The 25,673-nt window shown below is 52.2% G+C and overlaps 1 protein-coding gene across 3 annotated transcripts in view; it reads left to right on the top strand.

Moving 5' to 3' along the window:
• The window catches only part of CCM2 (CCM2 scaffold protein), an 82,213-nt gene extending 57,440 nt beyond the window's left edge, over positions 1–24,773 (top strand). For 2 of the 3 annotated variants that reach the window (XM_090047987.1, XM_090047988.1), the window contains exons 5-10: positions 701–837; positions 4,899–5,034; positions 5,823–5,880; positions 7,325–7,463; positions 8,685–8,823; positions 18,498–24,773. In XM_090047987.1, the coding sequence (XP_089904113.1) occupies positions 701–837; positions 4,899–5,034; positions 5,823–5,880; positions 7,325–7,463; positions 8,685–8,823; positions 18,498–18,778 (890 nt within the window). In that variant the 3' untranslated portion in view covers positions 18,779–24,773. Of the gene's footprint in view, positions 1–700; positions 838–4,898; positions 5,035–5,822; positions 5,881–7,324; positions 7,464–8,684; positions 8,824–9,744; positions 9,805–18,497 lie in introns of all 3 variants that reach the window. The other variant, XM_090047989.1, reaches the window with a different exon arrangement.
• The last annotated feature ends 900 nt before the right edge of the window (positions 24,774–25,673 follow it).

Raw genomic sequence — 25,673 nt, 5'->3', positions numbered from 1 at the left:
GGTTGATGAAAAACCAATGTGAAGTACACATTAAGCATGTTAGCTTTTTCCTGGGAGTTGGTTGTCAGTTGTGCTGTTTGGTTTAGCAGGGGTCCAATGTTACCTTTGCTTTTCTTCCGACTCCCTACATAGGTGTGCACGGCACTGTGTAGTCTATGGGCTGAGGTCCTGCCTGAACATTTCTGTTAGTCTGAGCTGGAGAGAAGGCAAGAACACAGCTAGGGCTGAGTTGTGTGCAACATGAGGCCAAGAAGTACCTTGGTGTGCAGTGCCCACCCCTCAGTCCTCTCTAAGGGCGGGGGTGTTATTCACATTCGCTCACACAAGAATCCCTGCTTCTGATGCACAAAAGCACTTAACCTGGCAGCCAGAACAAACTCACGGTTACTAGAATACAGGGCTGTCTTATGCCACAGTGCTGGCTGCTTTGTGCTGGTAGCTTGGTGCAACATTAGCTGGGCGCTTTAAATAGCACTGGCCTGGCTTTTTGGATGTAGGCTGTCAGGGCTGCTGTGTGTCATTCAGAAGGCACCAGAACACACTGAGATTGGCTTGTATGCGTGGATTAGAGACACAAGGCCTTGTACTGCATCTCTTTATGCAATAGTACAAATCTGGTAGCACCAGTACTGCAGGGAGCAATTGCATCCAAACACTCTGTTCCCCTTTCTTGTTCATTAATGGCTTCTCTGTTTCTCAGCTCAGGACCCTGGGATTTCTCCAAGTCAGAGTCTCTGTGCTGAAAGCTCCAAAGCCCTCACGTCTGGGTCGCTGTCAGAGAGTGGAGTGGTACCTGTCGAAGCTTGCTGTTTGGTGGTCCTGGCTACAGAGAATAAAGTAAGGCTGAATGCCGCAAATGTTCTGCTCTGATATTGCTGTTTCAGTCAAAATGCCGTGATAAAAATAGTACTGGAGTTTGCATGGAGGCTGCCGCCTACACAGTTAACAGGAAGGCTGGCTGGGTGTGTTATGCATAGGTGATGTCTCCAAATCCAGCCTGTATCCAGCCAGTTTTTGTTCAATGTCTTCATCAGTGACATGGAAGATGGCACAGAGTGCACCCTCAGCAAGTTTGCAGACGACAGCAAGCTGGGGGTAGCAGTAGATACACTGGAGGGTAGGGCTAGGATTCAGAGTGACCTCGACAAATTGGAGGATTGGGCCAAAGGAAATCTTATGAGGTTCAACAAGGACAAGTGCAAAGTCCTGCATTTAGGACAGAGCAATCCCATGCATCAGATCAGGCTGTGGGGGGTGACTGGCTGGGCAGCAGCTCTGCAGAAAAGGACCTGGGGGGACAGGGGACAATAGGTTGAATAGGAGCCAGCAGTGTGCCCTTGTTGCCAAGAAGGCTACTGGCATCCTGGGCTGCATTGGTAGCTGCGTCGCCAGTAGGTCCAGGGCAGCGATTCTTCCCCTCTATTCAGCACTGGGGAGGCCACATCTGGAGTCGTGTCCAGTTTTGAGCCCCTGACTACAGAAAGGATGTGGACAAGTTGGAAGAGTCCAGTGAAGGGCAACGAAAATGGTTTGGGGGCTGGGAGACATAACTTGTGAGGAAAGACTGAGGGAACTAAGTTTATTTAGTCAAGAGAAGACCGAGGGGGGATTGACTAGCAGCCTTCACCTCCCTGCCGGGGGGCTGCAAAGAGGATGGAGCTGGGCTGGTCTCAGTGGGGGCAGACGACAGAACAAGGAGCAATGGGCTCAAACTGCAGCAAGGGAAGTTTAGGTTAGATAGTTGGAAGAATTTTCTCACTAGGAAGGTAGTGAAGCACTGGAACAGGTTACCCAGAGAGGTGGTGGAAACTCCATCCTTGGGAGTTTTCAAAACCTGCCTGGACAAAGCCTTGCCTGGGATGATGGAGTTGGGGCTGGTCCTGTTTGAAGCAGGGGGTTGGACTAGATGTGACCTCCTGAGGTCCCTCCCAACCCTTGTTGTCTGATTCTATGATTTTGTAGAGCTCCCTTAGCCACAGGGGACTTGCCCATATTTACACAGTATAACTAAGATCGCAGTCTGATTCAACACAAGCTGTGAATTGCCTGCTACAAGGTACCCCCATAACTCTGGGTGCTGTAAGCTTTGGATCCAAGTTTTTTGCTAACCCTTCCCCCAGTTTTAGGAGAAGATACTTTCCCCATCGAGAAATACCCATAGCACTGCTTTCCCTGAGGATATTTGCATTCCTTCACAGTAGCATCCTGCATTATTTAGTAACCTCTCTACTCAGTGCATTAAGGCTCCCTCAGCAGATTAGGAGCTGTACAAGGAAGGAAGCTCCATCCTCCCGTCTCAAGCTCACAAATGGATTCAGACCCATGAATGCATTTGAAGGTGCAGCTTTTTTCCCTGCAGTCAGTCTTGATCCAGGAAAAGCATTGTGCTCTCAGCATTAGTGACTTTTCTTGGACACCAGAGTGGGGAGGAGCAGCACATTTGTGCCCTTGTGCTTCCAGACTCAGAGATTTTCACCTGCCCACCCAAAGATGCAGATGAGTAGTAGCAACAGCATGGAACCAGTGCCTGTCTATCTTGTTCTACTCCCAGAGGACTGCTGGTGCCTTTCAGAGAGCTGCTACCTCCTGAGCATTTGCCATGGGTTAAAATGATAGATACAGCAAGATATATAGATAGGTGTATAAAATAATGGATACGGCAAGTTCTAAACCCAGTGGACCGAGAAGGAGAATAGGATGGGGGTATAAATAGAGTCATGACATCATTTAGTCCCACATGCCTTGTTCGGCTGTGCCCTGTGTTCCTGTCTTTAGATTGCCTCTGATTAGCTCTGCAGTGCTCAGCTGAGTGTGCAGCTGAGTGACACCATGCTGGGTGGTTAGGGTCTAACAGTCTCTGTTGTTCATCCTTTTCTCTGAAATGTACAGGGGGGAAATCACGCAGTGCAGAAACATCTAGGGCATTTTTACACATGCATGTGCCACAGCGCCAGGTGCTTTGAAAAGTGCCCGGCACTGCAATGCATGCAGTTGTATAAATGGCAAAATGTGCACCAGCATGCAGAAAATGGTGGCGGTCTGCTTTTGAACTAGAAGACACTGAAAGTGTTTTAGTTCAAAAGCACACCACCACTCTTTTCTCTGTGGTGACATGCATTTCACCACTTGTACAACCATAAGCAATGCAGTGCGGTGTGTGCTAGCTCGTGTGGAGAACACTCAATTAATTGAGTCTGCTGTGACTTGCTGGATCTGCAGTGCATTGCAGCGTGAAAATGTATATGGAGGTCAACACCTACACAGTCAAATGGGTCACTAACTAGCTGGAGGGCCAGAGAGTTGTGGTGGACAGGTCTTATTTGACCTGGAGGGATATGGGCAGTGGGGTCCCCCAGGGCTCAGTCCTCGGGCCCATACTGTTCAACATCTTCATCAGGGACTTGGACGAGGGGGTGAAAAGCACCTGTTCAAATTTGCAGACGACACCAAGATGTGGAGAGAAGTGGGCACGCTAGGAGGGAGGAATAGGCTGCAATCGGACCTACACAGGTTACAGGGGTGGGCGGATGAGAATGGGATGGGATTCAACACCAACAAGTGCAAGGTGCTGCACCTGGGGAGGAAGAGCCAGCACCATACCTACAGGTTGGGGAACTCCCTTCTCGTCAGTGCAGAGACACAAAAGGATCTTGGAGTCATCAGTGACTCCAAGATGAACACGGGCCGGCAGTGTGGGGATGCGGTCAGGAAGGCCGACCGCACCTTGTCATGCATCCACAGATGCATCTCGAGCAGGGCCAGGGAGGTGATCCTCCCCCTCTGTGCGTCACTGGTCAGGCCGCAGCTGGAGGACTGCGTCCAGTGCTGGGTGCCGCACTTCAGGAGGGATGTGGACAGCATGGAGAGGGTCCAGAGGAGGCCACTCGCATGGTCGGGGCAGCAGGGAACCCTATGAGGAGAGGCGACGGGAGCTGAACCTGTTCAGCCTCCACCAGAGAAGGCTGAGGGGGGATCTTGTGGCCTGTTACAAACTTGTCAGAGGGGATCAGCAGGCATTGGAGGAGTCCCTGTTCCCCCGAGCACCGCCAGGAGTGACCAGGAATAACGGTCACAAGCTGGCAGAGGGGAGATTCAGGCTAGATATCAGGAGGCGCTACTTCATGGTCAGGACGGTTAGGATCTGGAACCAACTTCCAAGCGAAGTGGTGCTGGCTCCTACCCTGGGGGTCTTTAAGAGGAGGCTGGATGAACACCTCACGAGGGTTGTTTGACCCCAGTACTGTTTCTTGCCATGGCAGGGGCTCGGACTTGATGATCTGCTCAGGTCCCTTCCAACCCTACAAACTATGAAACTATAAATGTCCCTAGTTTGGCAAACAAGGCTGTTAGTTACAGGGTTCCTTCCTTCTTTGGCCTTTCCCCTAGTGGCAAGCACCAAGGAACTAGAGAAAATTAGCCTTTTTGGTCCTGGTAGTTGGCTTCTTCTGCAAAAAGAAGCAGCCTGTATCCCTCCCTTTTGAAACAGTGGGGTTCTCTAAGAGTGATGCAATGCCCTTATACATACAGGTAATAATACACCTGAGTTACACACAGTGCATCTCTTTTGGGGGACAAGTAGAGGGTATAGACAGGTGAAACAGCTGCATTACTATGGTAGGATAATGGATTCAAGCAATGCAGCTGTTACAGCTGCTTGATTCTGTGGCAATACAGCTGTAACAAAACAACCCTGCTTCACTGATGGGGATTTAGCTCACTTGTGTCTCTGCAAGATCACAGGAACTGGGAGTGCCTGGCAGCTGTTATGCTCTGAGCAGCTGCTTCTCCTCCCTTTTAAAGAGGCTAAAGTGTATGTTTGTGTGTCCTGGGGGAATGCCATCCCTTTGATAATGCAGTGCAGCTGCCCCGTCTGACCCCACCTGTTGCTCCCTGCTCAGGTAACCGCAGAGGAGCTCTGCTCACTTCTCAGCCAAGTCTTCCAGATTGTTTACACTGAGTCCACCATCGACTTCTTAGACAGAGCAATATTTGATGGGGCCTCAACACCCACGCGGCACATGTCCCTGCACAGCGGTACGTACAGCAGCGCTTCCCCTTGCTCCCTGGTCTTCTAACCCAAGCCCAACCCCTTGTGTCACACTCCCCTACTCCCCACAGCCATGTCATTTCCCAGCTCACCCTTCAGCTTTTAGGATGGGAAAACTGGTTCCAATAGCAGCCCAGTTTCCAGCAATCATAGGCCTACCTGGCAACTTCTCTCACTGCTGGAGCTCCCAAAGATGCATTGCAAACTACAGCTAGGCTATGCATCTCCAAACGGCCCCAGCTTTGGGACACCGGTGGCTCTGACCAGAGCCTCTGTCTCTAATGAGTTTTGTCCCAGCGGGGGTTGGGAGAGGCAGGGAGAGCAGAAGGGGCTGATAAAAGCTCCTCCTAGTCTTCTGCTCTGTTCTCCATGTGAAGTTGAATGATGCAGAGCTGACTGCTACTGGCAAATATAGTTTGGGATTGTCAGTTCAGCCAGGGTGCTGCTGAAAGACCCTAGGAACCAGAAACACTGTGGGTAGCACCTGTTTTTTCACACATGCTCTGTTGTCTTCCTCTTCTTGGTCAACAGCAGCAGTGTAATAAAACAGCACTGCATCGCTTTGCAGTTCATCTTCCCTTCTGGGCCTGTTCTGTATCCCGTTCTAGATCTCCAGATACTGTCCTAAATCAGCAGGGAATTCACATTTTTCCCTTGTTCTAGCATGCCTTTTCACCCTCTCCTTAAAGACACTGGGGATGTTTGTGACCTGCAGGGTAGGAATTCTATGGCATTTGTGGCTTTAAATCTCTTGACTGGAATCTCTTCCTTGCAGATGACTCTTCTACAAAAGTGGACATTAAAGAATCTTACGAAATAGAAGCAAGCACTTTGTAAGTTGATGGTGAACAGTGTATAAGATAGTTTGGCATATGTGACTTCTAGCTGATTTAGATAGACCTGATATTGGGTTTACAGCATAAAAGGATCTGTTAAAATCTGCACGAGCTGGTTTCAGCAACGACGGCTGAAATACTTTGACACCAGCATTGCTGCTGGTATGCAGCACCCCAGTATCTGCCTGCTTGTGTTCTTTTGTGAAATTACTGTCCTGCAAGATTCCAGAGATGTCCATAACACACATCTCCCTTCTCTTGAACAGGGAGAGTTGAAAGGGGCTTGAAAGTTTTCAACATTTTGGCAATTCTTTTTTCCACTATGATGAGCCAGAATGTTGAAAAGCTTTTCACAGGCTGAAAAACTGAAATGAAGAAGAATTGTGTCAGGTCAATGCTAACTCTGTGAACATTTCAGTACATTTTATTTCAATTTCAGTCATTTTTAACCTTTTACAAATACAAATGTTGTGCTAGAACAGGAGCTAGCTTAGGGCAGCTGCTGCCGAGCCAGGGTTGCTTGTAGCAGGTGGCCTGGAGGCTGCAAGCTCTGCTGCAGACAGCCTGGGCTCTATGGCAGGCAGCATCTCCCCAGAGCCCAGGCCGGCTGTGGCAGGCAACCGGGAGGCTGCAAGCAGGTGGGCTCTGTGGCAGTGGTGACTTCATGTGTGCCTTGGGGTACACAGCGGGGAAGGGGCCTGGGGCAGCACAACCTTGGCCCCTTCCCCATCATGTGCCCCAAGGCGCATGCACAGCTGGTGCCGGGGCTTCGGACACCAGTGCAGCTGTTTTGCAGCCTGCCCACCTCCTGTTGCGAGCATCCTGGGCTCCATGGCTGCCAGCAGCTGCACATGTGCCTCTGGGCCCACAGCAGGGAAGGGGGCCAGGGCAGTGCAACCCTGGCCACTCCCCCACCTTCCACCCAGAGGTGCACATGCACTTGCCATCAGCAACAGAGATTGGGCCCTTGGCTGCTCCCCCACCGTCTGCCCCTGAAACACCAGATCAAGGCATGGGTCGAGGTTGGGGTCTTTTTGGTACTGCAGCCAAAAAAGTTGCTGACCTCTAGGCTAGAGTGAAATTTTGAAATCAGCATCATTTCAAATGAGAAAACTGCAATTTTCCATTGTGAAAATATCCAAATGGGGTTTGGTGATGATTTTGAAGCCTTTTGTCTGAGTCAAGAAACCTGCTGAGGCAGCCCCTTTCCCATGAACAGCCTCAGCTTTGACAAGCTGGGATTTTTCAATGAAAGCTATGCTGTTGAAAAACCCCCAAACTGCTTGATTTTGGGGATCCACTCCACACCACAGCACGGGCTCAACGAAAATGCGGTTCTAAGCTGCAGAGGCTCTCCGTTTCCCCTGCAGCTACCCCCAGGGTGAAGCCTGGCTTGCACTCAGTGTGCTAAAAGGGGCTCATGCATCTCTTTGCCTTGCAGTTCCTTCCCAGAGTCCTTGGATACAGGGGGCAACTCCCCCACTTCCTTCTCAACACAGCCGTCTCCACACATTAAGACAGTTAGCGAAAGTGAGCTGAGCACCACGGCGACGGAGCTGCTGCAGGACTACATGATGACGGTAGGAACATCCCGACAGGGGCAGAAGCACGACTGCTGCCTATGGGGCGATATTTGAGTCTCATTAGGCTAGAACCAGCCTGGCTCAGCACTCTTGGGAACATTTCCAAGCCCCAGGCATTGAATCTGAAAAGCTCTGGCAGTTATTCAGCCATACAGGTCCACTCCGTTAAGGACCCCTCTCTGTTTCCTCTCATATCACAAGTTTGTGGTCATGTAGAGATTAGGTTCAGAGGTCATTGGGCTAATTTCCATTAGGAATCTAAGTGAGAGGTGAACATATGTCGGCCCAGGTGGTAAGTGGCTAGAGTACAGTCTCCTGTCTGGCTTCTTAGAGCAAAAGCTGTTTTCAGTTAAAACCTTTGGAGATGAACTGCATTGGTTCTGGTGATATGCGATGCTTCAGCAGTGGGGCCACCGGATTGGGAAGGCACTATTAAGTTGTCATTAACAGGGTTAATAGGAGTTGCCTTAATGGACTTTGTCAAGCTTGTTAATTAGCAGCCTCCTTTGGGAGCATTAGGTACTTTTCACCTGGAAGCTTTAGAGGAAAATACTCACTGCCTTTGCAGTTACCACCTCTGTACCAGGTGGTTAAAATGCCAATGGCAGCTTCTGCCTGGGGCTGCCCACACCTGGTTCCTTCTGAGAGCTCCTGCTCTGTCCTTGCAGTCACCTGTTCTCAGGTCAGGGCACTGCTCTGGGTTGCAGGTGGCCCATCCTTTCTGGGAAATGTCCCAAGTAGGACTAGTGGGGTGTTTGAGAGCTGTTTTATCAAACACAGTTTGGGGAGGGCTGCCTGCTGGGTTGCAGAGAAATCAGTCACACAGATGATTCAGTGAAAGGGCATGTGGGCATCTCAGGACCCCACCCTGCTCCTCTGGGCTTTATCTCTTGTCTCCCCTCAGGCAGCCCTGGATACTTGATAGTTTGAGCTTTCCACCCAGGTGAAACATGAGTGTGTTCAATGGGTTTTGCAGTGGGTTTTGCATTTGCTAACCAGGATATGTTGTGAGGCATCACTCAAGTCCATAACATGCTTACAGACGTATGCTAGGGACAGGTCCTGTGTTCTGTCTGCAAGTGAGAGGTTCAGTTCCCATAGCCTGTTTGTAGAGTGCCCTTTGATGTCTCTCCATTTGAATTGTCAGCCTATCGCTAGCAGTGGCTTCTCTGCTTCTGAAAGTGAGGTTGATCCATGACTTGTGCGTCTTCTCCTCAGCTAAGAACGAAGCTCTCGTCCCAAGAGATCCAGCAGTTTGCAATGCTTCTCCACGAGTATCGCAACGGGGCTTCAATCCACGAGTTCTGTATCAACCTGAGACAGCTCTATGGCGACAGCAGGAAATTCTTGTTACTAGGTGAGTTCTCCACTGACCTGGACTAAGTGCAAGCTGATGATCAGTTAAGAAAGAGGAGAAGAAAGTCCTTTGAGTATGATCCTGAGCTCCTGGGCAAGGCTGGCTGCTCCTGGTAGAACTGTTGAAACACAGAGGATTAGGTTTGAGTTGATGCAAAAAAGGTAGGAGGGAGGTGCCCAAAGAAAGAGGCACTCCTTTCCCCTCCTAAGATCAGGATATGTTGAAATGGTCACATAAAGCTTTGTAAACACTTTGTGCTTCTTGGTACTTCAATTGTCATCTTAACAACAATGAATTGTTCTCGCTGATCCAAAAAGCTCTTCTTTCTCTTGTCTTTCCCCTTGATCAGAACTGCAAAGTAAGGCTTGGTCTGTGCCTTATGTTTGGCTGGCATAGCTATGTCAGCCTGCGTATGCATAGATCACACTCTCTAGCTGCCTAGCTCTGCTGGACAAGCTACTGTGTGGATCCACTAGGCTGACAGGATGGGACTTCTGGCTGCAGAGGAGGTGATGGAACAAACCCACTGGAAATATCTCTTCTGCCACTATGCGCTGTGTCCCCCTGAGGGGACTCTGCCAGCAGTGCTATTGCAGCAGCGACCCCGTAAGGTAGACAGGTCTTAAGAAGCCAGTAGGCACCTACTGATAACTCCAGCCACCACCCAGACCTTCACTGAAATGGTGGGGATCAAGCTTGGTTCTTTCAGGTCTCTACCACAAGAGAAGTCTTACAAGGCCCGTGATATACATCTGAATGGTTCTGATGCCTCCTTGTAGAGGGAAATGTCCCTGGATGTATATTTGCTCATTCTAGCTCACAGCAACACCATGCCTCTGGGATGGAGTCATAGAAATATTTCCATGAAATGTTTCTAAAACTCCCTTGAGAGTTTGTTTACCTCCAGACATTCCCTTGCAGACATGGCCCCACTTGTCCCTGGGAGGTGAAGCTGTGCAGTTTTCATCAGCTAAATGACAAGTAAGAAATAAACCATTGCTTCAGTCTGAATATTTTAGGACTGTGCTGTTAATGAGAGACCTGTAAATCTGCATGCCTCTGTGGGAGCTGGTGGAGGGCTGCCATTTTTCAGTCTTTTTTGTTTAGGAGATGACTCTGTAACTGGACAGCATCCTTTCTGATCCTGAGATGAGCCTCTAGGAACATAGGGCCAGGAGAGAGCACCTGGGTCCAGGCCCTTGCAGTCACAGGCAGCCATATCCAAAGGGGCCCTTGTCATGTTTGTGCAAGGCTGTCTTGTTAAGAGCTGCCTGGCTCTGGGATCATGCAGGGCCCTGCCTAAGAGCAAATGGAGACAGTGGCGGAGCAGAGGGTTGAGAGAGCAAGACTGCCTCAGGTTTGCCTAGGCAGTGAACCTGCTTTTTTATAAAATGGTATATAACTTGGTATACAGACCAGGCAGGGTGAAGAGGGGCCCTTAATACAGGACACCAGACCAGGTGATCTATGAGTCTGTTCTGGCTTTAGAGTGGGGCAGGCAATTATATCGAGCAGAGGGCCACTTATCGAGTTTTGTCAAGCCATCAAGGGCCACATGACAGGCAGCTAGGGGCAGATAAATATTAATTTTCTAAAATTTTTAGGGCCCCACGGGTTGGCTAGAATGGCCTGGTGGGCCACATCTGGCCTGCGGGCTGCATCTTGCCCACCCCTGCTTTAGAGTCATTTTGGGTAACTTTCCCCTGTCATTGGAACCTGCCTCAGTTTGCAGAATGTAGTAAGGGGTAGTGGTTGGTCTGCGGCTAACAGCTTTCTAGCCTGAGATGAGAGCAGTTAGTTCCGTGTATTACGAGACTATATCTCTAATCACATACATTGGCACCTTGGGTTGGGACAAGCCCATTTTCAAATACATTATAAATCAGAATGGAATGGAAAGAAGGGGTCATCACCAGGGAGGACTATTCTGCAGTTGCTCGGGGATGTAGGGGGGTAGTTAGGAAGGCCAAGGCAGAGATGGAACTGGGGCTAGCTTCCCAGATTAAGGACAATAAAAAGTCCTTTTTTAAATGCATAGGGGGTAAAAAGAAGGTCCCGGGTAATGTGGGGCCCTTGCAGGACGCGTTGGGAAATTTGGTTGTCACACCAGACAGCAAAGCTAACATGTTTAACGATTTCTTTGCCTCCGTCTTCCTAAGAAGGGACCAGAACAGCCACCTCCCTGCTGGGCCCCCCTCGGGCCCCGGGGGAGGCACACCTGGGCCATGGGTTAGTGAGGATTTAGTTAGGGAACTTCTGGAGGGGTTGGACATATTCAAGTCAGCCGGCCCGGATGATCTCCACCCTAGAGTTCTAAAGGAACTGGCCGAGGTCATTGCAAGTCCCCTGGCACGGCTTTACAAGCACTCACGGTGCTCTGGAGTGGTGCCGGAGGGCTGGAAGAGGGCCAACGTGGTTTCCATCTTCAAAAAAGGCAGGAAGGAGGACCCAGGAAACTGTAAGCCGGTTAGTCTTACCTCGATCCTAGGCAAGCTGTTCGAGAAAATTATGCTGGCACACATCCAGGAGGGGCCAGCAGGGGACTGCATGCTTAGGGGCAACCAACACGGGTTCATCAGTGGCAGGTCCTGTCAGACCAACCTGGTGGCCTTTTACGATCAGATCACCAGATCATTAGATGCAGGGGTAGCAGTGGATATAATCTTCCTGGACTTCTGGAAGGCTTTTGACACTGTCTCTCACCCCGTTCTCACTAAGAAACTGGGGGCTGTGGTGTAGACACCCACACAGTCAAATGGGTCGCCAACTGGCTAGAGGGCCGCACCCAGAGGGTGGTGGTGGACGGGTCCTTCTCAACCTGGAAGGACGTGGGCAGTGGGGTCCCCCAGGGCTCGGTCCTCGGGCCCGCACTGTTCAACATCTTCATCAGTGATTTGGACGAGGGGGTAAAAAGCACCCTGTTCAAATTTGCTGATGACACTAAGATGTGGGGGGACGTGGGCACACTAGAAGGAAGCAACAGGCTACAATCAGACCTAGACAGGTTACAAGGGTGGGCGGACAAGAATAGGATGGGATTCAACACAGACAAGTGCAAGGTGCTGCACCTGGGGAGGAACAACCAGCACCATACCTACAGGTTAGGGAACTCCCCTCTTGTCAGCACGGAGGCGGAAAGGGATCTGGGGGTCATCATTGACTCCAAGATGAACATGGGCCGGCAGTGTGGAGAGGCAGTAAGGAAGGCCAACCGCACCTTGTCCTGCATCCACAGATGCATCTCGAGCAGGTCCAGGGAGGTGATCCTCCCCCTCTATGTGGCACTGGTCAGGCCGCAGCTGGAGGACTGCGTCCAGTTCTGGGCGCCGCACTTCAGGAGGGATGTGGACAGCATGGAGAGGGTCCAGAGGAGGCCACTCGTATGATCAGGGGACAGCAGGGCAGGCCCTACGAGGAGAGGCGACGGGAGCTGAACCTGTTCAGCCTCCACAGGAGAAGGCTGAGGGGGGATCTTGTGGCCTGTTATAAACTAGTCAGCGGGGACCAGCAGGCACTGGGGGAGTCCCTGTTCCCCCGAGCACCGCCAGGAGTGACCAGGAATAACGGTCACAAGCTGGCAGAGGGGAGATTCAGGCTAGATATCAGGAGGCGCTACTTCACAGTCAGGGTGGCTAGGGTCTGGAACCAACTTCCAAGAGAAGTGGTGCAGGCTTCTACCCTGGGGGGCTTTAAGAGGAGGTTAGATGAACACCTTGCTGGGGTCGTTTGACCCCAGTACTCTTTCCTGCCATGGCAGGGGGTCAGACTCGATGATCTGCTCAGGTCCCTTCCGACCCTAGAAACTATGAAACTATAGGAATGAGTATTTGCAGGGTTGTTTGGGAATAGGTCAGATCTGGGTGGGGGGTCATTTTGCAAGAAAAAATGTACACATCTAATTGAAGGATTTTGAATGCTGAAGAGGAGGGGGGCAGCTTTTGTCCTTTTGTTCAGATCTTTTTATTTTTCCAAGTTATTTTTATTATCTTTGTTCTAAAGATTGAGAAGTGAAGTCAGTTAAAACAATGAGTGCTTTTAGCTCTTACCTCTTAGTCACTATTTTTGTAGTGTATTTGTTTTTGATTTGGGTGCTAGAGAGTATCCTCCTTCTCTGCCACTTCCAGGCCATTCAGGCAACCTCAGTGATGGCCTGAGTTTAGAAAAGAGACTTCTGAGGGAAGGACGTGAGAAGGGTTTCCAGGATATTAAATGGGAAAGAGAAAGTCGACAGGGATTTATTATGTACGGTCCCTCACCATACAAGAACAAGGGGTCACAACATGAAACTACTAGGTAGTCATTTTAAAGCAAACACAGGAAGTTCTTTTTCACCCAGTGTATCATTAGGGACTCGTTGCCACCAGATGTGGGGAAACTGAGAGTTTAGCTGATTCATGAAGGGACTGGACACATTCTTGGAGGAAAGGGGCATCAGTAGCTTGTGAACATGGGAGTGAGGGATTCACCTTCTGAATCAGAACTTCCCAGACCTTCAAGGCCAGAGGCTGCAAATGGAAAAACCCTTGTTCAGACCCAGTTCATTCTCCCTTAAAGCATCCACTCTCTGCCATGGTGTGACACAGGAGACTGGGCCAGATGGGTATGGGGTCTGCCCCAGTACACAGCAGTTCTGATGTTCTTATGTACTTAAACCTGCTTACCTTTACTATCCGAAGAACCCAGTGGGATGACTGTGTCCCGAACCTTCAGTGGGACAAATGGGGGAAGCTGGGAAGAACATCTCAGCCACAGAAGAACAGACAGACATCTGTCACCAGCTCTGGTTATGTCCAGCGATCATTAAGGACTAACTCTTTCCCGTTCTCCATTCCCGTCCTTGTGGCACCCCTCACCACAGGGCTGAGCTCTCCCTAGTTTTGCCTTCCCGGGTGCGTGTGAGGAGTCTATTATATCAGTGATGGGCCATGCTGGAGATCAGAGCCCGCTACCCAGAGAATAGGTGCAGCCTGGGAAGCCTCAGTTCTTGTCTGCAGCCTTCTGAGCATGCCTTGACCTGCAGCAGGGAACAAGGAGTTCATTCTCCACAAGCCACTTCCACCTTTTGACTTCTCTGAAACCTGTCTGGAGAGAAGAGCACAAGCCAGGGCCAATGGTGACACGGCTGATGCAGTCACCGGAAAGGGGAGAGCTGGCCTGGGACTGACGCATTTCATGCAGTCCCTGAACAGCTGCTGGGTGGTAATGAGGTAGCAGCTACTGATCCGGGTTAGATTCCACTTGGCAAACGGCTCTCGTCCGGGCAACATTTCTTGGAGGCCTGCTGTTGCTCTGCTGCAAACACCGGCATCGATTCCATCAGCAGGAATCCAGATCACTAGCAGTGTTACAAATACGTGCTGCCAATTAAAATAGGGCGATGGTTGTGGGAAGGACCGATGGGCAGCTGTGTTATACTCCACTTCTGTGAAGATATTATAAATGGGTAATAAAAATGCCCAAAGAGTTCACAGTCGTCTGAAAACCTCCTGCCAAAGCTTGTCCATGGATTGCATACCTAGATTTTCACGGAAACTAGCCTGGATGTTGAAGAGGAAGTGTTGCACCCCGAGGGAGGTGACTCAAATGAGTGAGGGCCGTGGGACCAAGTGCTCTGCAGACAGTTCAGGAGCCTGTCGCCCAACTGGGGACAGGGTGAGCTTGCAGCAATGGAGTCCAGCAGGCCTGCTGCAGCTCCCACTGACTTCACAGGAGTGCATCCAGCCATTTCCTTGGCGCTAGAAGGCAGGCTCTTATCTCAGACTAAATAGACTTAGTGTAAATGAATGCTTAAATGGACCCTAAGAGTCTAATCCCTGCCCCTCATTACACGGAAGAATAAATTGCTTAAGTGCCTTACAGAATAAGTCCCCATCAGGCAAGCAGCAGCCAGCCTGCCTCTTGGAAGAGCCACCGTGTCTCGGCACTGTCTGGAAAGCAGCCTTTGTGTAGTGGGTTTGTTTTAATCTCACCTAAAGCAAGGTACTCCAAGAAACATAAGCCAGCCTCCTTGTATCTCTGCCTGCTACATATGCTCGTGACTTGGAACGTCTCTCATTAACTTCTCTTTTAAAGTCCTGCCTGTTGGTAGTTAGAGGTTCCCGCTAGCTGGGATGGTGCTGTATGTAGCCCTGCTCTTAGCCAGCAGCAGACATTCCCGGAGACGGTGCTGAATGCATTCCTTCCAGGCATTTTCATCTGGAGGCTGATGCTGTTATGGCATTATGATCAATAAAGCTGCACAGTGTGTTTAATGAAGAAATAATGGGCACCAGAAACCTCGTTTGATCTCCACCCTTTCAGTGAATTATCCATAGTGACAAATATTCCTCTGGTCTTCTTGGTTTCCTAGCGTGACCCATGGCTGCCAGAGGGCCCCTGTGTTATTGCCCAAATGCAGCACGACAGGCAGCAGCAAGGGAAAAAGCAACCTTTCCAGGCTTGAGGCATTTCTTGTTGGAATAAAGCCTGCCAGCTGTTAGCTTTCGCTGCTCGCTTGACAATGGAAAAAGAGAGAGCAGTTCTTCTGCAAAAAAACTCAGGAAAATCCAAGCAGGGCAGAATATATTGGATACCTGGGGTTTATCTTGCGAGTCATGCGTAAGCTTTTGCTCATCTAACAAGGCTTGTATTGTGCAGCAACCCTTAAAAGGCTCTTGTGGCACCCCAGTGGTTGAGAATCACTGCTTTAGAGTTTGGGTGAAACGGAAGTAGCCTACACCCTGCCTGACGCAAAACTACCTGAAAATCAGATGGCTCCGCTGAACTCTGCTCTGCCAAAGGGAGAGGGGAGAAGAGGAAGTTTCCCATAACTTGGTTATATAGAGCTCCACAAGTAAGACACCTGTTAAAGACACTGGGCGATTCTGACAGAGGTAACCAGCATCATTCACCAGCATTATGGGTAGGTAGTATCATATGTGTAAAGGGTAAGTTCACGCTTACAGAACCAGTCTTATTCACAGAGGAGCAGCTGGACCTGAGGGTGTGTTATCACAAAAGCTATCTTAGCTAAAACCCTTCTGTCTCCCTCACTGGATCTGCCCATACAAGGGAGAGAAAGAAAGAGCCCATTGTGAGAAGCTGGCGTATGATGTTTCTTCTCCACCCTCACCTCTATAGATTCATTTACATTAAGGGCTGGAAGGGACCTCACGGGATCATCAGATTGTACCCAGAGGCTTGAGGCAGGCTGATCAGAGCAGGCTAAGATGTCAAATGGCTTCACTCAGAACAGCTTCCCGAAGGATGAGCAGGCACAAGGCTAGACAAGCTGCTCGCTTTGCATTGCCCGTTGTTGGCTGTTGTTTTGAGGGCGACTGGCAGGTCTGTACAGATCCCTTTGCTGCCTCCCTGTTTTCTGTGGAACATCTCCAGATTCCCCTCCAAAGCCTGGGGAGACATGTCATCATTCACTGGGACCACCGGTATCCATGAGAATGATGGATGTACCTTCAAGCAGGCTTGTTGTGAGGAGACAGAGAACCTAGAAGCTGGTCCGGGCTGAAGACGCTGCTCTGGGAATTGTCTTAAAATTCCTGGGTCTAATTCAGAGCTGATCCATACAGTGTTGCAGCCTCCTTGAGGTTTTAGGTAGATTTGGCTGGTATCTCTTGGTGCATCAGCTTTTTTGATCACTCTGTTGGTTCCCATGTATCTCAGGTTCTTTGTGCGTGGGAACAGTGACGCTCTTAGTGTGGAATCGTAGGCAAGTCAGGCTGGAAGGGACCTCCTGGGGTCAACCCAGCCCCCTGCTCAAGGTAGGAGTATCCCTGACTAAACCATCCCAGCCAAGTGTCTGTCCAACCTGCTCTTGATCTACAGGACTAGACTGCCACGAATACAGGAATAGACAGCTACTATGGGGGAGGCTGAGCAGCAGCTATGATGGATACTTGCTTAGAAACATCTTGGATCTGAAGCAGTTTTGAGCTGTCCTACAATGAGTCTAGAGCACGACTGGCTGCAAATGCCATCATTATTCTTGTCCTCCCCTTCTCCGCCTTGGGTGTCTATGTATACTGGTGCTTTTCAGCTGGAGTGTCGCGGTGCCCTGGGGTGCCTTGACATCTTTTCAAGGGTGCCACAGGATATTGCACCACGTTAGCACTTTGAGGTGTGCAGACCTGATGCACTAGATACACCCAGGCTTCAGATAGGACTCCAACGTGCTGAAACCATTCTGCCGCAGGCTTGCTGAGGTCTTTGCAACAGAATTGCTCTAGTATTTTTCTTTAGTCACAAAACAAGTGAAAGCCAAGAGCTGGCATGTTTTTGAAGGGGACCTTGAGTCCTAAAAGGTTGAGAGCCTCTGATCTATACTGTCAGCAGCTCTGGGCAGGGCCCCGCAGTTCCTGCGGGTCCGTGGCATCGTCTGGTGGGACCAGCCAGTACAAAGCTGATGCACGGGCAGTGCACAGCCCAAGTAATGAGGGGTATGCATTTTGTGGCTGACAGGAGTTCACAGCAGTTCCCTGCCTTGCTGGGGCAGCTGCAGATCCTGGTGAACAGGCTGCCAGAGGCAGCTAGTAGCCACAGAGAGGCCAAGAAGGAAAGTCACGGAGCTGGCACACCCCTCTCTGCTGCAGCAGGACCTGGCAGCTCTGAAAGGGCAGCCGTTACCCGTCTTTGCCTGGAACCAGGCATGGGCTGGGGTTGGAGGTCACCATGTCACGTGGGCCAAGCAGTTACCCCTGACACTTGACTCAGTTGTACTCTATGCACCTCCAACCCCTTGTGTCTGGAGGGCCCCGGGATCCCACCAGAGCAAGTACGTTCAGCCTTGCTGCCTCTTTGTGCACTACCCTGTCCAGATAGGCATGGTGGGGGTGGGGGGGAGTGGGTTGTGAGGGTCCCCATGACAGGGGGGTGCTCCGGAGGCCGTGGTTGCCAACACAGAACAGCAAAGAAACTATTTGGGCCTCAGACCTGGAGGGTGAGCCCCAGAGGGGAGCTCATCTGCAGACTTATGAGGAGAGGTGGAGGGAACTGGGCTGATTTAGTTAGGAGAAGACAAGACTGAAAGGGGATTGAATAGCAGCCTTCACCTCCCTGCAGGGGGGCTGCAAAGAGGATGGAGCTGGACTGTTCTCAGTGTGGGCAGATGACAGGACAAGAAGCAATGGGCTCAAGCTGCAGCAAGGAAGGTTTAGCTTGGATATTAGGAAAAACTTGCTCACTAGGATGGTGGTGAAGCACTGGAACAGGTTACCCAGAGAGGCGGTGGACTCTCCATCTGTGGAGGTTTTTAAGATCCGACTAGACAAAGCCTTGGCTGGGAGGATGTAGTTGGGGCTGGTCCTGCGTGGAGCAGGGGGTTGGACTAGATGTGACCTCCTAAGGTCTCTTCCAACCCTCATTTTCTATGATTTTATGGTTCTGTGAACCTGAGCCTGTTCCCTGTTCTGTTTGGACTCACGTGAACCTACAACCAGCTCCCGAAGCCCTTGCCTGGGCCAGTCTCACTGATGTGTCACAGGGGTCTTGACGGAGGGACAGAATCCTAGGACCTAGAATTGGCAGGGCCAGTAGGAGGGTGCCCAGTCCAACCCCTGCTCCAGGCAGGGCCATCTCCATGTGCCCCACTCCAGACAAGTAGCCTAGGTCAGGGTGTGGTTTCCATGTCAAACGTATTCAGAAACTAACATTTCCTCCTCTGGGTTTGTTTCCGGGGCAAGGCCTCAGACCGTTCATTCCGGAAAAGGACAGCCAGCACTTTGAGAACTTCTTGGAGACCATCGGCGTGAAGGACGGGCGCGGGATCATCACGGACAGCTTTGGGAGGTACAGGCGGACAATGAGCACCACCTCCAACTCTACCACCAATGGCAACGGTGCCGCTGGCAGCTCAGACGACCAGTCTGTGCCCTCAGAGGAGGACGAGTGGGACCGGATGATCTCTCACATCAGCAACGACATTGAAGCCTTGGGGTGTAGCATGGACCGTGACTCCTCTTGAGAGACAGCAGGGGGGTGGGAGGGGAAGAAGACAAGGCAGTTCCCTCTCCTGGGGCTGCGTCCTTCTTCCTTCCACCCCCCTTACGGACCTCAGCAACACTCGCTACCGTCTTCCTGACCTTTCATTCAGAAAGAGGTTCTTGGGATGAACCGGGGCGTGATTACCTGCTCCTCCCTCCCTGCCTTGGCAGTGGCTTCACTGGCCCCCGCAGGCACTTTTGGCTGGTGGCTGGTGCCCCCTTACTGTGAAGGCATGTGCGTGCACGTGTGAGCAAGGAGCCCGGGCTGGGGGACAAGATATGGGTCCCTTCCTCAGGCTTCTTGCAACAGCCTCCATGGCTTCGTTCCATCTTTGCCACCACCACGACCGTCCGAGGTGCCGAGGGGGGAAAGGGGCTTATGCAGAGGAGAAGGAGCATTGTGCTAGGAGCCTCTGGCCGGTTTCAGTTTTGCACACAATATTCCTCTTGTAACTCAGACTCTCTCTCTTTCTCTCTTCTTTTTTAAATGAAGTTTACTACAATGTGAATAATTTAAACGTATTGTCGGTGTCATCAGAACATTTCTAGCCCCAGCTGCAAGGTTGCCTGTTGCAGCACCAATGCATTTGCTGGCTCGAGAGGGAGCTTGGCAAACAGGACTGCCTTGCCCTGCCTTTGCAGTTGGCTGCCATGGGCAACCTTGGCCTTTTATCGATCTAGCGCTTAGGTTTGGGTGCGGCATCTCATACAGGTGAATGATGGTGTGCTCGGCACCCTCCTTGTGGAAAACCTGGTGCTGAGGCCTGTCTTTCAGTCTGGTGTGGCTGGCAGCCATTGCTTTGGAAAAGCAGCGAAGGGTGGAAGCATGTAGTTACCTCTTAGGAAGCTGCTGGGCAGGCCTGATGTGTATAGGCGTTGAGTGCAGGGGTGGGGGCGTGGGAGCTCCTCCTGTGGCTCTGCCCTGGAGCTACACAGGTTCGCGTGTCCAGTTCTGCCAGCCCCCCAGTCTACACAAGCACAGCTGTTCACTCGGTCTCGATGCCAGGCCAGTTCCCTGCTGCTCCCTTGAGGGTGCCATGATGCACGTATGCCTCTGCAGCACCCTGTGCATGGGAGGCCTTGCGCACCTCCTGCTGGGCTGGTTTTGAGGCATTCAGAGTGCTGAATATATGCAAGGTTTGACCCCGAAGAAGGGCTGGGAATTTCCAATGGGATGCGACATCAGCATGTTCTTCTGCTCAGGACTTCCACTGTAAAGATGCAGTAACCAGGAAATCCTAAATCTGGCTGAGGTTGAACCTCAGTGGCTCTTTGGGGTGGGGATCTCTGTTCTGTTTGGAGGGCGAGAGTTGGCAGCAGGCTGAAGAACTCATGAAGTAAACTTTCTACAAAGCTAGCCCTGGGGTATATAATGCAATGTACACATTGGACATATCATACATGCAATTGTACTTATTTTTTTATCCACGTGCTATGCCATTACGTCCGTACCGCCCGTTGCCATGGAGCTGTGGAGGAGCACGGTGGCTGAGACGTTAGCCATCACATCCTGAAAGGCCCTATCCATTACAGCGCTCCATAGGGGGAGCAGGCACTACTCTCCTTCTTGCTGTAACCAAAAGCTCTTCAGGGATACAAGGTACCAGCCCCAGGAAGCTGGACCGAGCCAGCCTTTCTTTTCTCCTTTCATAAAAGAGAAATCCAGAGGGAATTTCAGTGCATCCTGAGCACAAATGCCAACTGGGCTAGCCAGCCATTCTCTTCTCCCAGATCCTGGTGCTTCAAGGTCCTGGTTTTTTCCACCTGTTGCCATTTGTAGTTTGTACATGGTGCTGCCAAGCTGACATGCCGCAGTGGGATTCTTCTCACTGGACCTAAGGGAAGATGCCCAGACGAGAGTTCAGGGTTCAGCTTTGGTCTTTGCTGCTCTTCTAACAGGTTTTCCTCATCTTCGGTTGAGTTGGAAGATAATGCTGCCAGCTCACGATGGGGCAACAGCTAAAGCTGAGCCATGTTAAAAGGCCACGTGGATTTCTTGGCACTCTTTTGGACCCTCTACGTTTCGTTTTTTTCTGCGAGGAGCCAGCTCGAGCGCGAGCGGGACTGACGCATGAGTTACCGCCTAGGAGCGGCCTCTCGATGAGAGCAGAACTGGGCATGGGAAATCCAGGGACCCAGTGGGATGGTTTCTTAGGACAGGGGTCTCGTGGCTTGGGGTAAAGACCCTTCAGCTCAGCCTGAGTTGCCAGCGCTGCAGTTTGAGTCCCCAAGTGTCTGGCCTTGCCTTCAAAGGAGACACCCGAGCCCCTTGGGGAGGATTCGTTGCTTCCTGCCTACCTGTGATAAATAGCCTAGGCAGGAGCCGAAGGAGCGGGAGAGGGGAACGCTTGCTGGCCACCTTGTCCTGTCCCTGGAAGCGCGTTCTTCGGCGTGCTGGACCTGTCCACATTGCAGCGTCCGAAGTGGCTGCTGCCCTGGAGCCTTTTGCCTGCTGTTCACTGCTTCATCTTACTGCTCCTCTGTATCTCACCTCACCCCCCGAAAACACCTGAAGCTTCTTGACATTTCTGCCTCTCCGGCACCTATCAGCAGTCACGCGCTGCTTCCTCAGCCCCCTGTTCTTCATTTCGCCAAGGTATTTATGTTATTTTTTCCTCTATAAATCAATCCTCTTGACCCCTTCTCTCCATTTGAGCCTACTTGCTGGGACCAGCTTTGTGGCCCCCTGGCATGGTGCAGCATCTTCCTTGCAGTCTCAAGAGAGCACAACAGGGGCTCTGAGGTCTGTGGCAAGGAGTCGGGGCCCATAACAGGTCCTTGTCACTCGTCTCCAGGTGTCTGTCACCGTTCCTGTGCTTGGCTTGCCCGAGCAGCTCGTACCCGCACGCTTGCAGAGCACAGCCAGGCTCGAGGGTGAACAGAGCTTGTGGCACCTGCCCACTTGTGAGGCAGCCAGTCTTCGGTTAGCGCCTTCCTCCCTCGGTGAACCCTGCAGCGTGGGTCCCGCCGGCGGCCGGCCGAGATGACCGGCAGCCTGAACCGGCTTGTACCTCCAGGTCACCGAGCAGGCACCACGTGAGCTCAAGCACGCTGTCATTTCTGTGCAGACATGATAAGGAGCGGCACACCTCACTGTCCTTGGGCATGGCCAGCCCAGCCTACCCTTCCGCAACTCGAAGCATCACAGCCATGCCCGGTGAAGGACGGCTTGCCTCGGCCTCCCCACCCCAGACACACCAGTTGTTCATGCCAAGGAGAAGGGGAAGGGCAGGAACGGGCGGTCTGGTGGCAGACGCGCTTCCCTTGCACCACAATCATCCTCTTGCATTCAAAGGAAGGAGTGGAGCGTTCATTTGTGTATACATAGGTGCTTTCCCCCCCTCAGATGCGTGCTTGGGGCAGGGAGGAAGTTGTTGACTGAAGTCACAATGCAGCATTCACTCTAGACAAACCAGGCTCACTGGTCGACTTCTTCCACGGGTTGCCTTGTCCAGCAGTGGAGTGCAGGCCATCCGTGGGGAGGAGATGGGCTGGATCGCCTTTGGGAAGCTCTGGCGGCGTCAGCCCTGACCACGGGGCTGGCTCACCACCCCTTCTGCAATGACTGTTTCCCTGGTGTCCTCCTCTGTGGCTCTCACGGCTGCTGTGACCAGGTGGAAGCTGCAGCCAGGTGGAGCTGCCTCTGGAAGAGCAGCCTTCCACTCCCCAGAAGTGCCGAGACAAGGCAGCGGTTTCTACGCAGATCGGTCTTGTGGGTGCCAGTAATGTGGGCAAAACCCCCCAGATGGGAGCCTGGAATCAGACCATTAAACGCACGCTGTGGAGGCACCTGGGAAGGCGGCGGCAGGTGTACGGAGCAGCGATGGCTCCCACGGACCTCCTTAGGGGATGGATAGTCAAGCACACAGCACGCTGGCCATCTCCATCAGGTCCAGTCTCTGAAGAGCTTCACTGTGGCACTGCCCTCAAGGACACTTGCCAGGAGATCTCCCTGCCCTGACTCGCTCCTTTGCAAAGTTGGTAATAAAACTGCTGTGTCCCCACACGGCGCAACATTCACATCTATGATGCCTCTGCATAGCAGCCCATCGTGGTAGCGTCAGCACATCTTGATGCGACGTCCTGGTCTCCTGAGCAAGGATGGGGCAGCAGGTCGGAGATGCCAAAGCTTGGGACATAGAGTATCCTGCAAGTCAAATGCATGGGACAGAGGCATGGAAAGCAGAGGGTGTCTCCTGTCGGATGATTTCCCGGACATCCAGCAAAGCTATCTGCATGCTCCCAGAAAAGCAGGCTCCTCTCTCCGTCTGTTGGTGCGGGGTTTTCCAAGATCTTATTTGGGAAGAGTATCAACTAGGCCAAATGTGTCCCTGGGGTAGCTCTGCATCATACTAAGATCCAGGATTTAGGCTGCCTGATCCCAAGAGGAGATGCTTTCCAAGTCCACAGTAACCAGATGTCGAGAAGAATCTATAGCTTCTCGCATGATGCCTCAGAGGCGGGGGAAGAGAAAGAAAGCCTGTTACCTGCTGCACCGAGGGGCTAAAGAGGGCATTCTCCAAGCATCAAGAGCAAGGTCCTCGATAAAGAGGATCCTGACGTAGCCAGTTGCGGCTGGCTCTGGCCAGGTGCTAACCTCCCACGAAAGCTGCAGGAGTTTCGTGGCTTTGGGTCCAGTCTGAGCTTGCACATTGCTTCCCTGCCTTGATAGAGAAGGTTTCCGCTCTGCTGCCTGACTCCAGCGACGTGTAGGGATGCGGTGGGCCCGGCCTGTGACCCATCTTCTCTAGACGATGGGAACAAGTGGTATTTGCATCCTGGCTTGGCTTCGTGAGGAAGCTCTGAGAGCCCACGGCCTTGGGCTGTGCCGTGGGGGCCTCACCGGAGTGGGGAGAGTCAGCCTGGGCTTCACCACATGGGGAGGAGCAGGAGCAGGGCGGCATGGATGGACGTGGTACCCCTGACCCAAAGGGGTGGCCACACTTCTCCACCCATCGCTCGCTGCATCCTGCTCTGCTGCTTCACCCCTCCGTTGGGATTCCCTGCTGCTGCCCCGCAGGTTCCTGCTTGGCACCTCGCTGGTGGGGCCAGAGGGATGGTAACTTGGACACGGCGCGGGCGATGATGGGGTCTCAGGCTATGCAGGGGGCCTTGGTCTCCCTGGCCCTCATCAGGGGCAGCCTGACCAAGCCTGCACAGCCTGAGACCTCGACAGCTCCACACAGCGGCCAGATCCTGCACGCTTGCCCCTGGAGGGCAAGACAAGGATCCTTGCCCTTGACTTGCAGGGGAAGAGGCTTGTGGCTGGTGCTGCTGTTGCAGACCCGGGGGTGAAATAGCCACGTCAGCTACTCCCTGCAGCCTGTCTGCGGGACCAAGGCCTCTGGTGGGCATGTGGATGGAAGATCCCTATCAAGGCTGCGCAGCACAAAGCCCAGCGGTACGTTGCTGTCACGAGGGACACCTCCCGGACCTGTGCCCAGCATAGACTTCTGAGTGCCTTTTTGTACAGTCATGGTTACAACAGTCCTTGGAGGCTGGTGCAAATCAAAGACCCTATTTTTGAAACACTTGTACAGCGAGATCTCTAGTAAGGGAGACCTACCAGCTGCAGTATTTTTGTATACGCCGTTCCAGGGGGCACCGGGACTGAATTCTGGCACTCAGCTGCGTTCATCATCACTTTCGATGGAGCAGGTGAGTGAGAAATGGGTGCTAGAGCCCAGATCGGTCCTGAGTTGCCCTTAAGCACACTTCCCTCCTTCCCCCTGGGTCTGCCGGGGAAAGACACAACCCTTTCCTTGCTTGTGACAGGCTTTCGGGTGGTCCGAGCTACCAAAGATCCCGTCGAGCTCAGCACGTCGACACGGGGATGGTGCACGTGTGGGCAGTGCATCTGGTTTGAGTTGTGATGCTCTTTGCCTTGGTTTCACCCTGACGTTATTTTGATGCCGTTTGGGGTTTTCAGTTTTGGTTTTTGGGGGGGGGGGTTGTATGTCTGTATGTACGTTTGCTTTATGTATGGAGTATTTGTTACAGGTAAATATAATTCTGCACCTGACACGGACTCTGGTGTTTTCTGCGGCGTCCACTGATTGAATGCTGGAGTCATAGGACAGTTGGGTTGGAAGGGACCTCTGGCGGTCACGTCCGGTCTAGGCTGGGTGAGCCCCATCCAAACCTTGTCTTATCTAGTCCTAGTGTGACTCACTCAACCCTGTCACACAACTGTGAGGCCCATTGTCCAAAGTCCCCAAAACTTCTGAACCTGACACAGGGCAAGCAGGGAGACAAGGACTGGCAGTGTCCGGACACCGTAAGGGGCATTCACATGCAGCTGACAAAAGCAGAGGCCATTCCTGCTGCTACGGAGGCAGGCACATCCCTCCAGTGCATACTGGTCTGACCAGTGGGGAAATCCCTTCCTTCCCCCAGTGCAGCGTTGGTCTAACCCTGAGCGGAGGGTCAGGACCCTCTAGGTTTGAGTCCCAGCAGGAGCATTGGCACAACTCTGTGAGCTCAGTGCTCGTGCTGGATGGAGGCGCAGTGATGGGAAAGGGAGCCTGGCTTCTGCTCTGGCAAGGTCATGGGGAGGGGAATTGGGAAGCTCCCTTGGCTGTTTTGTGGGTTTGGGGAAAGGTCCATGACACGTGTGCTCAGACCCACAGTCGAACAGAGCCTGGCACCTTGCACCTTTTCCTCCCCATACGCAGAGCTTTGCCATGCTGGTCCCATAGGAACCCTTGCACTGCAGGAGTTGGGGGTCATGGGGGCTTTCCCCCACTCCAGCTCTCTCCAGGTGGGTGCAACCTTAAGGCTCAAGCCATTGAGCTGCTGCTGCTGCCCCTGTTCACAGCCTGCGAGCAGGGTCCAAAGTGGGGCTTGAACTCCCAGCTGTGGGACCAGCAGTGCTGG

Source organism: Crocodylus siamensis, chromosome 5 (genome assembly GCF_052110815.1).
Source record: "Crocodylus siamensis isolate JL-2025a chromosome 5, ASM5211081v1, whole genome shotgun sequence".
Lineage (NCBI taxonomy): Eukaryota > Metazoa > Chordata > Crocodylia > Crocodylidae > Crocodylus > Crocodylus siamensis.
The sequence above is the reverse complement of the archived record's forward strand: the minus strand, read 5'-3'. Positions and strand labels throughout refer to the sequence as shown.